Source organism: Ambystoma mexicanum, chromosome 11 (genome assembly GCF_040938575.1).
Source record: "Ambystoma mexicanum isolate Mex_15411 chromosome 11, UKY_AmexF1_1, whole genome shotgun sequence".
In the NCBI taxonomy this organism is placed as follows: Eukaryota; Metazoa; Chordata; class Amphibia; order Caudata; family Ambystomatidae; genus Ambystoma; species Ambystoma mexicanum.
In genome coordinates, this window is record NC_090934.1 from 382,974,681 (window position 1) to 382,989,312 (window position 14,632).

General features: G+C 45.4%; 1 protein-coding gene across 1 annotated transcript in view; it reads right to left on the reverse strand.

Annotated features, from left to right (window-relative positions):
* The window catches only part of AGBL2 (AGBL carboxypeptidase 2), a 2,805,139-nt gene that overhangs the window by 561,955 nt on the left and 2,228,552 nt on the right, over window positions 1-14,632 (reverse strand). The window contains exon 19 of the mRNA XM_069623090.1: window positions 3,830-4,048. Within this exon, the coding sequence (XP_069479191.1) occupies window positions 3,830-4,048 (219 nt within the window). The remainder of the gene's footprint in view (window positions 1-3,829; window positions 4,049-14,632) is intronic.

A 14,632-nucleotide genomic window follows, 5' to 3' on the forward strand; every position in this document is an offset into this window, starting at 1 on the left:
GGCGTTGGATGGAAATACACCCAAATCTATTTGTAGCATTCCTTGAATTATGGTCATTTGTAAGGGGTTCACAGAGAAGTAGGTTCCATTGGGATGGTACACCGAATAGAATTACTGTCTAACTGATGCTGGGCTTATTTCTTTAAACGTTTTATCGTGATCTACCCTTTTGTTGAAAAGCCGGAACCACTGGCTAAAATCAGTTTGGCATTGTGAGCCAGAGTTGTCGCTTTATAACACAATATACAATTGAACAGATGGACATATACCCTGCATGTAACTATTAATATTGAGTAAGCAAAAAAGATGTATACAAACACTGAGTTGTGAGCAATCTTGTTAAATCACTGCCAATTTAACTTATTACATATTACGACCCAAGGGTATACATGCAGCACACACCGATACAAGAGGGGAGTGCTTTATATGCCCACTTGGGTCCATTTGCCTAAAACTGGATACTTATCAAGTGAATATCAATACGCTTAAAATATACAACAATTAGTTACATTAAACAAGGGTTCTTTGTCTCCCCAGATTCAATTTAGAGGGGATAATTCATCGGAACCACAGATACACCCCAGGGGCTAAACATTGACATACTGAATATCTGCTGACAAATGGTTGATAGTTATTCAGAGGCAATTTTTAAACTAGACAGTACAAATATCTTAAAAGATGTATATATTTGTTGTAATTCTGATAGAATGTAATCATATACTCTTCTACCTGAGGCTTGGCCAGATTTCAGTTAAGGCCTTTGTGTCCCGTTATATTGGTAGGATAGTCCCTCAGAGCCATCACCAAACACAGTGCCTGGTCACACGTGGCAACCAGCTGACAGTCATTAAACAATTGAACAACCTGCAAGTTGTTATGAAGTTGAATAAAAAGAGGCATGAAGAAAGGAAGAGTGTTTGAGTCAGGAGATTGAGGTGAGAGGTGAAAGGAAAGTGCATGGTGGAGATGTAGAGAAGAGGAAGCAGGATTAAAGCAGAAGGGTAGGAGCAGCATGGAAGAGGAGGAGGGGAACCATCAGAGGGAGTAGGAGGAGAGTAGGTTGCAGAAAAGGAGCAGTCAGGTAAAGGAGAGAACACTAGAGAGAAAAGGATGAGAGGAGGTGAAAGGTTGCAGTGAAAGAGGAGCAATCAGGCAGAAGAGGAGGTGGGAAGGGGAAAGAGGTGGAAAGAAGCAGTGAGAAGGAGCAAACAATACAAAAAGGGAGGATCAGAGGAGGAGTTGGAAAAGAACAGAAGTGGAGTGGATGAAAGGAAAAGTGGAGGAGCAACTATGTGGGGCAGTGGAGAAGCTGTACAATACTACAAGCAATATGCTACTACAAGGAATATGAGAAATACAGAGTGAGTCGAGGATGAGAAGAATAGAACACTGCAGTGCATCAAGGAGGAAAGGCGGTCAGAGACAGATGTACAAGGAGGAGGTGAGAGACAAGAAAAGTGATAGCAACTAAAGGCATAGTATGACCAGTGAGAAAGGGTTAGTTGAAGCCTAAATCACTGGAATGACTCCTATAAAAGTGGGTGGAGCTATCAACAGATTAAGCCTAACAATCCCAGGGCACACCCTGATCCTGCAAAGGACCTCAGAGCGTGATGCCTGGCCCTCTGTCTAGTAAATCAAAAGCACCAGGATAGTGGTTCTGGCGTTTCCTGATGTGAAAGTCAAAATTCTAACCTCTTTTACAAAAACCAAGCAAGCAAGTACAACTGCCAAGAAAGAAGTGCGGGGCACACAAAACCCCAAACTCTAAGTGACTTTTTGTTTTCTGCAAGCAAGGCAGCAAAATCTAAGGGTAGAGAGGGAAGGACTGAGGATCACAGGCTTAATGAGTTGTCATTTACTTTTATTTTTTTCTGTTAAATTCTCACTCATAGCCCTTTGTTTTCATGTTTCTGTAATAACAACCCTTGAAAAGGATGACATGGCTTTGATCCTTCTGGTGACCCTACGGCTGGGACAGGTGGGTTGGACAGTGCGCAAGGCATTTCCTTCATCCAGCTGAGATAGGATATGGGGCTGTATGGAGGATCCGACACTAGTGCCTGGTAGAAAGAGCATGATTTTCCATACAAGGGATAGTTGGTATCAGTTCTCTTAGTTATGTGTGATTTGATGGAAAGTGGATGTCTATGTGGAACCCCAGAGTCTTGGCACATTGTGTCAGCTTTGGGGGCAGCCCTTGCGATTTGTGGTAGAAAGCCAGGCCTGGATGAGTGGGTGTTCAGTGTTTTTGCAAAGAGCACACATTCTATCTTGGCCGGGTTCAGTTTGAGGTAGGCGCAGGACACTCAAGCATGCATCAGGGTGAGGCAGGTCTTCAATCGTTGTATGTCTTTGATGGATATTTACTGGTAGAATTGATGTGGCTAACAGATGGTTTCCAGAGGCTCCAGGTAGATGGTAAAGTTAATAGATGAGAGGATGGATACTTGTGGAACTCTTCGGGTAGAAGTGGTGATCGATCTTGAGCTATAAATCTCGAAAAACTGATGTCTGTATTCTAGAGAAGAGGTGACCCAGCCACAGACATTCGCCGATGTTCAGGATGTTTGATGAGGGCTTGAAATTGGATTGCCTACAGTGTGCACGGCTGTGGAGATTTGAGAAATAACAGGAGGCAAGATTTCCACTGTCAAACATGCAGAGTTCATGGTCAATCACCTTTTTCTATTGGCTGTCCCTGTGTTGCATCTGGATTCGATGTCTGAGAGGCCTATGGGAGTACACTGGAGTCAATGTGTGCTTGGAGTTATTTGGGTACAACTTTTTCAAGGATTTGGCATAGGAAAGGAGGTGTGTGATAGGTCGATATTTGCAGAGGTCATTGGAGTCCAGATTGGTTTCTTGAGCAGGGGGGAGGATTCATCCAGTGTTGAGCATGGTGAGAAAGCTGCGCTAAGTAAGAAATGCACTAAATATTCTGCAAATGGGCTGCACAGCTTCTGTGCAGTAAGTGTCTTGAGGATTGTGGTCGCAAGATGTCACATGAGTAGGATGTTGCATTGAGGGATGCTAAGGCATGTGACTGAGTCATCTGAGCTGTGGGCATAGAGGAAGACTGGGGAACTCTGACAACATGGAAAACCAACAACTAGATGATGCTGCCCCTGGTGCTGGCATATCAAGAATCCATCAGTGATCCTGCAGTCCATACCCGGCGAGCCCCCATGACCCATACAGTCTGAGAATTCGGAATGGGCTTAAAAAATGATCACAAACAGTCCCTTCTCCGTGCAAATGCGCAAAGGTTGAAAAAAGAAAATCTGAATGAGCACATGCAAGATGTGCTCATTCAGATGCCTTTTATGAATTGGGCTAGCACATTTCCTTACTTGCGCCAAAAAAAGGTTCGAGAATCTGGCCCGTGTACTGTCTCCTGTGTTTCCCCATCTCCTGGCTATGGTGAAAAATGTATACCATTAGGTTTCAAGTCATGGGACATTAGGAGGGGCTGGGGAATCCTCTAACTCCAATCTTCAGGAAGCTCCTCACCCAGCTAGTTGGCATCCCTAGTCCCCATGGCCCACTTAGGGTCAGTAAATATGGTTTTGCTACATCTATGCCATTAATTTGCATGGTAGGATGAGCAGCGCATTTGCATTGACTTTAACTCAATGTTTTGGAAGACCTTGACAAAGAAGTTGGTGACTGTGGTGATAAAGGAATAAAGTCGCGAGGCGGGTCAACATAGAGATGAGAGAAGCGATAAACCAAGAGCGAGAGGTTAGAGTCTAAAGTGCTTTCCACACCCATACTATACTCCCATACTCTACCCATAGCTTTTCTTTGCATAACATAATGTCCATACCTCTCCTATTCTGGCGGTCATTCACTCCAGGCTCCCTCAGCCGAGGATCAAAGGGAGGTGGGTGCTGTTTGATGGGTGACACTGTTTCTCTGGGTAATTCTGCATGTCTCGGTTGCTGAATCACGGTTATCAGTAGTGGGTGGCGGTGTCCAGGCTGCTGGTGTCGTGATCTTAGCGGCAGGTGGCGATGGTAAAAAGTATCCTCCGAAACAATATTATCTGTAAAATTCACATAAAACAGCGTTTGAGATAAAGCTTTTACTGAGGTGATAAGACATTCAGTGGTGTGGCATTGAGGACAGAATTGGCACTAGACAATGTGCAGACACACAGTGCTAGCTGGAAACAAAAATAAGCAATAGCTTAGGAAACAAATGGCTGTCAAGCTAACTATGCATAAATGACAAAGGATCAACTTGAGAAAGCTACTGAGCGCACTGCTAGCCTCGTTTACAACACCTGAGAACGAACACTACCTGGAATATCCAACAAAAAATGAGGTGCCCATGTGCAAAAAACAAACAACAAAATAGGGGGCTGGCACTTCACCTGAGAACAGCAGTGAGAGACAGCTAACACTGCATGCACCAAATAGGAACAACAGATGGGATTTAATACCAGCTGAAATAGCAATATGAGACCAGATAGCTATTTGTGCATCACAAAGGAATTACTACCCTGAACAAAACTGGGTGAATTCTACGTTTAACTTGAAAGTCAAACTTGGGTGTGTTCTGCATTTAACTTTGAAACTCAATCTTGGGTGTGTTCTGCATTTCACTTTGAAAGTCAAACTTGGGTGTGTTTTTTTTTATTATTTGAAAGAAACTACAATTTAAACACAAGGCAAAAACTTTTGTTTCAAAAAGAAAAACAGAAAGAAAACAAATCCTTACATCCTCTAATAATAATGATAACATCCAAAATATACAAGAGACATGTGCAAGGACAATACAGAAAAGAGACAAGGAGAAAGAAAAAAAAGAAAGAGAAAGAAAGTAAGGTTCTCAGGATTTGCTTTCAAGTATCCCAACATAATGTTACACATCCCACTCTATTCTAACCTGTTGCAATCTTTCAATCGAGCACAAATTAGAAGTTGATTAGACATCTACTTTTAAGATCATGTCCATATAGTTTACAGTTGCATATACAAGTTTTATATTTTTCCCTGAGATGTATCTGGCCCACCACCCATTCATATCGTCATCTAATGGAGCAAACTTTCCAAGATGTAGTGATCGTTGGATTACAGTCTGTTCACACTCGATTAGCAAGTGTTTTGAAGTTTCAATAGCCATTCCACAAAACCGACAGAGATTATCTTTTATTGACTTGTCCTTTCTTTTCCAGAGCATTTCCTTTGTTTTCAAGTTGTTTATCCTGAGCCTCAGATATTGATCTCGATGGTGACAAGAAGGAAATTGGATCAAATATCGTGGGTATATATTTAGTTTTTTGTAGTCATATCCCAATAATTTAATTGAAAGACAAACTTGGGTGTGTTTTGCATTTAACTTGAAAGTCAAACTTGGGTGTGTTTTGCATTTAACTTTGGCCATTGATTGTAACCTGCTAGCCAAGTGACTGTTCCGTACCGCTGTACTTGCATACTCCTCCCCCTGCCTCCTCTCTCTTATCACCCATGGCGCTTTCTGTTTCTCCCATCTATTCCAACTGCTTCTCTATCAGCTATCGTTCCCTTCTCACTAAGTCTGGAAAGAAGAAGTTTAAAAAGGATAACCTGGCCTCCAACCCAGGTCTCCCTATCGCTGATACATATTCCAGCGCCTCTTACAGACAGACCCTCACCGGCATCCTATGGTCGTTCCTTCGCCAGATCTATGGAACCAGCATATGATTTCTGTGCTCTGTCCTGTCTCCTCTTCTCCCATTAATGGTGGCACTCGCTGGGAAATCCTCATGGATTCCTTTGACTCCTCCAAAGTCATGCTTAATGCCTAGCTATATGGCACTGTAATGGTCCAAGACCCTCAGGCCAATCTCCTCCTCTTCGATAGGCTAGTCCCTCGCCTCATCAACTTCCTTTCATATCCTGCTGTCCCCTCCTCTCATCCCTTGGTTACCTTGCCCACTCTTCCCTCCTTCTCTGTCCCACCTCAGGCTACCTCCACACCTCCGCAGGGTGTACCTCTGATTTGTACACCTCCCCGTAAGGTCTTTAAGACGGGCAACCTTCTTCATCTTGCCATTCTCAACTCTCGCTCTGTTGTCAAACACTCCTCTGACATCTGCTGCCTCCTTGAAGAACTGGACCTTGATGTCCTCGGTCTTACGAAGACATGGTTCACGGCCAACTCTATCACAAGCTTTGACACTCTCTTCCCTGATGGTTACAAGATCCTCTCCACACCCAGATCCACCCGACCCAGAGGGGGTGTAGCCCTGATCTTTCCTGATTGGATTCCTGCCACTATCATTCCCATTCAGATTTACTCCTCTTTCAAATGCCTTGTCTGCAGGCTCTCTCTCTCCTAGCCACTCTCTTCCTGTTGCTACTCTCTACCGGTCCCCTGGTCAAATCACCTCTTTTCTCTCTAAGTGGGCTGATCTCTATTCCTCCCTCATTGCCTCAACCACTCAACTCCTCCTCTTTGGTGACCTCAACATCCACCTCGATTCTCCCTGTTCCTCATCTGTGCTCTTTTGCGACCTCTGCGATTCCCTGTCCCTCTCTATCCTACCCTCTGGCCCGACTAACTCTGCAAGACACACACTTGATGTCTTGATTTCTTCAGGCTGCCCCCCCTCCATCCTTCTGACCACACCGCTCTCCTGGAGTGACCACTGCCTCCTCTCCTATCATCTCTCCCTCTCTTCCACCCATGCCAAGCCTACCCCAAAATTGCCTCCTACCTTCTCAGTTGTCCGGCCCATGAAGCGTGTGTCAGTTGAGCCTTTCGCTACCACCTTCTCTCACCCCTTTCTCCTCTGGCTGACTCACATCCTGACACAGCCCTGTCCCTTCTCTAGTCTTCTATTTCTGATACTCTTGATACTCTTGCCCCAGTCATGAGGATCCGCTTGAAGTCCAAAGCCAAGTGCAATTCCTGGTATGAATCTGACCTAGCTAAACGTAAGTGTAGGGCAGCTGAGAGGAAATGGAGGGCTTCTTGTTCATCCTCTGACAAACTGGCCTGTCACCTGCTCCAAAGGGAATACCGACTCTCTGTCCGCACAAAGAAGAGAGTCCACATTCAAGCCTGTGTCTCTGCGGCATCTAACAACTCAGCCAAACTCTTTAAAATCTACAGGGAGCCATCCCTGCTGCAGTCTCTACCCCTCCTCTTGCCTCCCAGGCTCTATGCAATGCCCTTGCATCTCACTTTATCTAAAAAATCCAGGACATCCTGTCCACCCTCTCTTCCCCTCTCCCTCCTATCCCCTCTCAGTCTGTGCTTGCTGACCCTCCTTCAACCTCTCCCCCACCCTGTTTCTCATCCTTTCCTCTTTTTTCCCCTGATGAGGTTGCTAGTCAAATCCAATCTATGAAAGGTTCATCCCTGTTCCTCTTAAACCATCAAGGACCACATTGATACCATCGCTCCGGCCCTTTGCCGATTTTTGCAACCTCTTCTTTGCCTCAGGATCCTTCCCCTCCCCCCTGAAGCACTCCCTTGTGCACCCTCTTCTCAAGAAACCCACATCCGGCCCTTTTTGCCCAGCTAACTATTGCCCAATTTCCATTACGCCCTTTCTTGGTAAACTCCTAGAAAAACTGGCCATCTCTCAGCTTAACCTTCACTCCGATTCTGTTGGCTCTCTCCATGACCACCAGCCTGGCTTCAGATCTGCCAGAAGCATGGAAACTGCTCTCCTGAAAATCCATAAAGATCTGCTCTCCACCCTTGACTCTAACATTCCCTCTGTCCTCATCCTACTAGATCTCTCTTCTGCCTTCGACACGGTCAACCATATCACCCTGCTCAACCATCTGTGATAAGCTGGGTATCACTGATCAGTCTCTGGCCTGACTGACCTCTTTCCTCTCTGACCGACCCTCCCATGTCCAACTTGGGTCCTTCCTATCATCTATCTCCCTCTCCACCTGTGGTGTTCTCCAGGGGCCTAACCTCTCTCTCTCCCTGGCTTTTCAACCAATACCTGGCAACTCTCGCCCACTGGATTGCCATTTTCTGCTCAAATGTTCAGTGCTACGCTGGCAACACAACTAATTTTCAGGCTGCCCTCAGCCACCTCCTCTTCTTCTCTCATCTCTGATTGCCTAACTGCCATTCAAGATTGGTGTGCCGCCAATGATCTTTGTCTAAAGGCCAACAAGAATGAGATCCTCCTCATCGGTACACCTTCACCATCCTTTCTCCTCACTATCTGGCTGGCCTCCCTTGGCCCTCCTTCTACCCCAACCTGCGAAGCTAAGAACCTCAGGGTCATCTTTGACTCCACACTTTCCTTCTCCGCCCATATCTCTGATGTCTCTAAAAAATCAAACTTCCTACTGCACCTTCTCCGAGGTACCTTGCCTTTCCTCTCCTCCCCCAGAAGCTCATTGTCTCACAAGCTCTGGTTCTCTCCAGGTTGGACTATTGTAACAGCCTTTTTCTAAATCTACCTGCCTCTACTCTCCGCCCTTTACAACTAATCCAGAACAGAACTGCAAGACTTGTCCTTGGTCTCAAGCCCTGCGATCATATCTCTCCAGCTCTGAAATCTCTTCATTGGCTCCCAGTGGATGCAAGGATTACATTCAAAACCCTCTGCAATGTCCACAAGGCTTTCTGGGGCTTGGGTCCAAAATACCTTCAACTCTCCCTCCGCAAATACCTCCCCTCTCAAGCTCTTCTCTCCTCTACTTGTAACTCCCTCAGGGTCAGTCGTTTTTCAAAAAAACAAGCTGGGGCTAGATCTCTATCTTTGGCTGGGGTCTCCCTTTGGAACAGCCTCCCTGCCACTCTGAAACTTGAGGAAAACTATTTCCGGAAGCATCTCAAGAACTTCCTCTTCGCTTCTGCCTTCACCCCCCCTCTCCTCTGCTGATCTGTTTCTCTCTTGGCACCGTGCACCTTGCCACCCTCTGTCCTCCAGGCCCAGGTACCTGCTCACCCTGCCACCCTCCTGCACTGCCTCCGGGCCACCCCTTGCACTGGGGTCTGTATCTGTACCCATACAGCCCTGCCTGGCCCCTTTTCTTTTCTTTCAGCACTTATCAGACATACCCTGTCTGCTGCCTTAAACACAGCACTTGCCACTTGCTGGCTGCACTACCACCGTTTATTGCCTTTATTATATATTTATTTATTATTATTTATCTGTTCTCCTCTACTCCACAGACTGGGCTTAACTACCACTGTTTGTTGCTTTTTAATTATTTATGAATTAATTATGTATCTGTATTCCTTTGCTTAGAACTTTCCACTTCTCCCTCCTTCCATGCACTTTTCCCCTTTCCCTTTCCCATGCACTTGCACGTTCTCAATGTCACTGGGCCTAGTAAGATCGTTGTTTTGTTCTCCCCTGTTCTCCTCCCTGGCCTTGTCGCGCTCTGAAACACTTGTGTACAAGCGCAATATAAATAAATTATCATATCAAAACAGTAACACTTCAGATCACCCTTTGTGCACAGCACACTACAACAAGGGGACCTAACAATTCTCAGAACAGCCAACAAATTTCAACAGGCATTGTACCCAAAACACAGGAACATCATACAAAACAAAACTCCTAGAACAGCCTACAAAAGACAATTTTGCCCCATGTGTTCCACAAACTCCCAAAACAGACACCTAACACTACCAAAAACACGCTATCACAGAAAATAATAAACTACCGGATGGTGGACAGCGCACCTCCCAACCCAAACACACAAGCACTTCACAACCTATCCCAGTACACTCACTGCTACACCCACAAAACCACTGTTGTCCCAGGGAGACAGTTCTTGACATCAATGATAATGTGCAACTTTACACCCACTCACATTGCTAATGCTATAGCTACTCACACTCCAGTAGCCATTCCGATTGCTCCAACTGTTCTCACAGTCCCACCTCCACACACTGTCCATCAGTGAAATGATCAACCTAAAGTACATCCCACTGCTGAATTTCAGAAAATACACCACTGACACTGGGATCTAGCTACATCTCTGGATAACATATTGGTATAACAAAATACTACTGACTTAGAAATGCCACAATATCAACTAGGAAGGCTATGGAGGGTCTGAAACATTGCTGCATGTCTATAACTTGAAGTTGAAAGATTTAACCATATTAGCCCTGTGCTGCATTCCCTTAACAACGACCCACAGACACTACGCTATGTAAAGGTGCAGAAGGAGGAGACTGACACACAGGTGGCATAGTGATTGCTATAGACTTTTATTTGGTGTGAAAATAAAGAGAAAACTTATCTTTTGCTATATCTATGAGGGGTTCTCTGCCTCAACTAAAATGCTAATGGGTTTCTCATGATGTCTTAGTAACTTAAAGAGTCCACTGTCCTGTGTCAAAATGTCCCTATCTCTGTCCATTACACTTACAACTAAAGTAATCAGTTGTACCAAGGTTTTTTGTCCAGGAGGATGACTCCCTTCACCTGGACTCGGTGGCACAGTACTGGTTGAAAGCTCCCTACCAGGATTAATGGCTCCTGTACTCTGGTTTAAGTACTTCACAAATGAGCAAACAAAAAGGGTTGTAGATCCTCTAACACTGCATCAGAAAGTTCAATATTTTGTTCTCCAGAGGGAACGACTCCCTTCCCCTGGATCACTGGTTTTATCCTCCTTGCAGGCTCAATTACCAGGAGAATGACTCCTGGCTTTCTTTGGCTTTACTCTCACAGTTCAGAATACCAGGGGGAATGTCTCCCTTCCCCTGACCTTTATCAGGCTTCGTCTCACAGTTCACAATACCTACGGGGAATATGTCTCCCTTCCCCTGGCCTTTTTCAGGCTTTATTTCACAGTTAACAACCCCAGGGGGAATGGCTCCCTTCCTCTCGCTTTTCATATACTTGATTTCACGGTTCACACCACCAGGGGAATATCTCCCTTCCCCTGGCCTTTCTTGGGCTTTGTTTCACAGTTCACAACACATGGGAAAATGACGCCCTTCCCCAAGGTTTTCATGCACTGGGTTCGGCAGAACGGATACACTCTCCTGCCAGGTACTGCCACAAAGAAGAGGAATTATCTCTCTGTGGCTGTTAGACTCCCACACCCTTCTTCTCTGTTTGCTTGGGGTTCCTGCAGGTTCCACAACCCTTCTTTGGTGGTTAGTGGTTTCTTCCCAGCCAATAGGACGAGGAAGATTCCCTCAGGTGCTTATTCCTTGCTTTACAGGATCCCAACCCTGTTCTGGTGGTTAGTGGCGTTAGCAATCCCACTATAACCCATGGGTATATTCCCTAGACTTAGCCTGCCTTTGCTCTTGTCCCCTCCGACGTGACTCCCCTTATCTGCTTAGGGAGAGCTGCAACTTGCCAGGAATTCCAAAGACTGCACGGCAGCCGCGTGGATCCACAGGCTGGGTATGGCGTTGCCTAGGATGCACGGTACCTCTTCGGTTTGGCCGGCAGCTCCTCTTGCTTCTCCGGTTTCTCGCACAGTTCTGTTCCTGCAGACATTATCGCGGACTCCCACTGCCAGGTGCCGGTGTCCTCCTTTTGGCAGCGGTTCCACCTTGGAAACTCCCGCACTGTGTCTGCCTCGTTGTTGTGGCTTCTCTAGGCTGGTCTCTTTGCTAACCCTTCCTCGTGGTCAGGTTTGCCCGCACTCCAACACACTCCAACGGACTCTCATGAACTCTGTGCCTCTTGCATAGGAGTCCTCTCGGGAGAAACTCCACTCTGCAGACTTCTCAGCGGTCTGTTCTGTTTGAAGTTCCCGAATGAGCACAGATGACTAGAAGGATCTACGTTGAAAGATCGCATTCAGAAAAGCTTGAGTCACAAAATAGCAGAGCCGACTTGGTCGCATTTTGTAACTCAAGGTTTTCTGAATTTCTCCATTTGTCTCCCGCTCCACATTTAATGTATGCTGGGGACAACTGTGCAACCCCTTGGCATTATGAGATACGATTATTTTTACCAAGTCGAATGCACAATAAAAGTACATTTGGCTTTTTATTTACAAGCATTTAGTCGGAAACGGACTAGAATGCTCCTTCAAGTTCTTGCTGGTGCTCTTCCTTGTTCTGCACCTTCTCCTTGTCTCAGTACTTGCATAGTGGTTTCCCCTTAGGTAATCCCTACTCTTCCTCGTCACAGTAGCTGTTGAGTTTCCAGATTTCCAGAGACACATGGAAGTCTTGGATAGGGTATTGGAGTATATGACGACGGGAGGTGTGTAGGGTGCTGGGTGAGGGGTATTATACTGCGTTCCCCTTAGATGGTCATTCTTGTCCCCAGAGGGGGAGCCTCTCCCCATGAGATCCTCCCGTTGTGTACTACCCCCAGGGGGACTATTGGGTAGAGGCCTTACCTCATTTTCCTCATGGGAAGGGGCTCCCCCTCGGGAAGATGCGACGAAATGCATGGATTTGTCACAGCTATTTGATATTAAAGCAAAATGCATAAACCATCACACATTTCATGAGTAAAGTACTAAGGGAGACTGGTGAACTTTCAAACAGTTGGGGCGAACACAGTAAAGGAGCCCAACCACCCTTTCCATTTGAAGGTTTTGAGTGGGGCAAAATGGTTTATTTACAGCACAATTTTACAAAGGCACTAACAATGGCAGAATTTGCAGGCAGTTCTGAATGGGAATACTTTATATATTTGTAATACTTAATGGGTAATTTCTGCTAGAGTACACAGGAGTATTTACCTGCTGCAGCAAATGTATCTGCCCAACAGAAATATCTGAGCCCAATAGAAACAATGGATGCAGAGTAGATAGATATGTTTGCCACATCACTAATGCAGTGCTCAATACATTGTGCCACTTCCCACTTATAAATAAATGAAGTCATACATTGTATAGAAGTACAATTGACACAAGTTCTAAATGATATGCCAGAAAAAATAAGGATCACTATAGTTCTAAACACTGCTCCAGGAGACAGAAGAATAAGTTACTTACCCCTTGTAATGTTCTTTCGACTGGATGTCACTCCCACATATTCCTCATCTTTAGATACCTTCCCTTCCAGCTGCTTCAGGAAAGAAAATATTTGACAGAGGGCTATGTGCATCGATGCGTTTGACTCGATGTTCCTCAAGGGCCTCCGTCTCGAGGTCAGTGTCATCACGGGTATATATAACACACACAGCCCCCGTTAGCTTCAGTTTTGTTTTTACGCCTTCTTCTCACAGGCTTACCGGCATTAGTGTGTCCAGAACAGTATCAGACAATGAAGGAGCGTAAGGTGTAATGCACAGAAATTCTACTGCATGGTAGGCTGGGAGGGGCGATGAGGATTACGTGCGAGGAACATCCAGTGGAAAGAACGTTACCAGGGTAAGTAACTTGTTCTTCGAATGGATTGTGTCCTCCCAGGTATTCCTCATCTTTAGATAGACTCCCAAAGCAGTGTCAGTTTTGGAGGAGGGAGTACGGATTTTTGTCATGGAAAGAATATAAAACCGCCTTTCCAAATCCTCCTTCCTGGCCTGAAGACGAGTCCAGGAAGTCATGTTTTGTGAATGTGTGAATAGTAAACCAGGTGGCTGCAGCACAAATGTCATTTTTCAGCACCCCTCTTTGCAAGGCAAAATACATAGCCATGCCCCTTGTGGAGTGAGCCCTCCAGCCTTCTGGGGGATCTTTTCCTCCAAGCCTGTAGCATTCCGTTATGCCTAGCATTATCCATCTAGATAATGTTTGCTTTGTGACCACCAGTCCCAATTTGTGCCTAGTGTACCACACGAAGAGTTAGTCATCTTGTCGTATTTTAGCCATACGTTCATTGTAAAAACGAAGTGCCCTTTTTGGATCCAGCCTGTGTAGCCTTTCCTCCTCCTTGCCAGGATGTGGAGGTGGATAGAATGTTAGCAAAACAATCTTCTGAGAGATGTGAAAATCTGACACAATTTTCAGAAGAAATGTAGGCTTAACCTTTACAACAACTTTGTCCTTATAAAAGGTTGTAAACAGTGGTTTACTGGATAAAGCCTGTAACTCGCTCACCCTGCGGGCTGATGTTAACACGACTAATATGATGGTCTCAAAAGTCAGCAGTTTCAATGGACATGAGTGGAGTGGCTCAAATAGCGCGCACATAAGACATTTTAATACAAGAGTCAAATCCCAAACTGTAACAAAATGGTGTAGGAGGGAAAACATTTGTGAGCCGCTTCAGAAATTGGTATAATCAATGGCATTTTGAAATATGAAACTTCTTTCGACGTGCGCTTGAAGATTGAAAGCGCTGCCAAATACCCTTTGATGGTTCCAATCTGGAGCCCCATATTTGTCAGGTGTATTAAGAAAGACAACACCATGGGTGTATTGCACTGAAAAGGATCCACATTATTTTCCCTGCAACAGCTGCAGAATGTGCTCCAACGGCAGTGGTACACAGATTTTGTTGCTGGCCTTCTGGTCGAAAGCAAAATCTCCATTACGTCTTCCGGGAGGTTCCAATCCTTATATCCCAGCCTCTCAGAAACCATTGATATTGATATTTTATTTGTATCGTGCTCGTACAAGTGTTTCAGAGCGCGATGAGGCAAGGGAGGGGAACAAGGGAGAACAAAACAACTATCTTATTAGGCCCAGTGACATTGAGAACGCGCAAGTGCATGGGAGAGGGAAAGGGGAAAGTGCATGGGAGGGGGGAGAAGTGGAAAGTTCCAAGCAAAGGAATACAGATA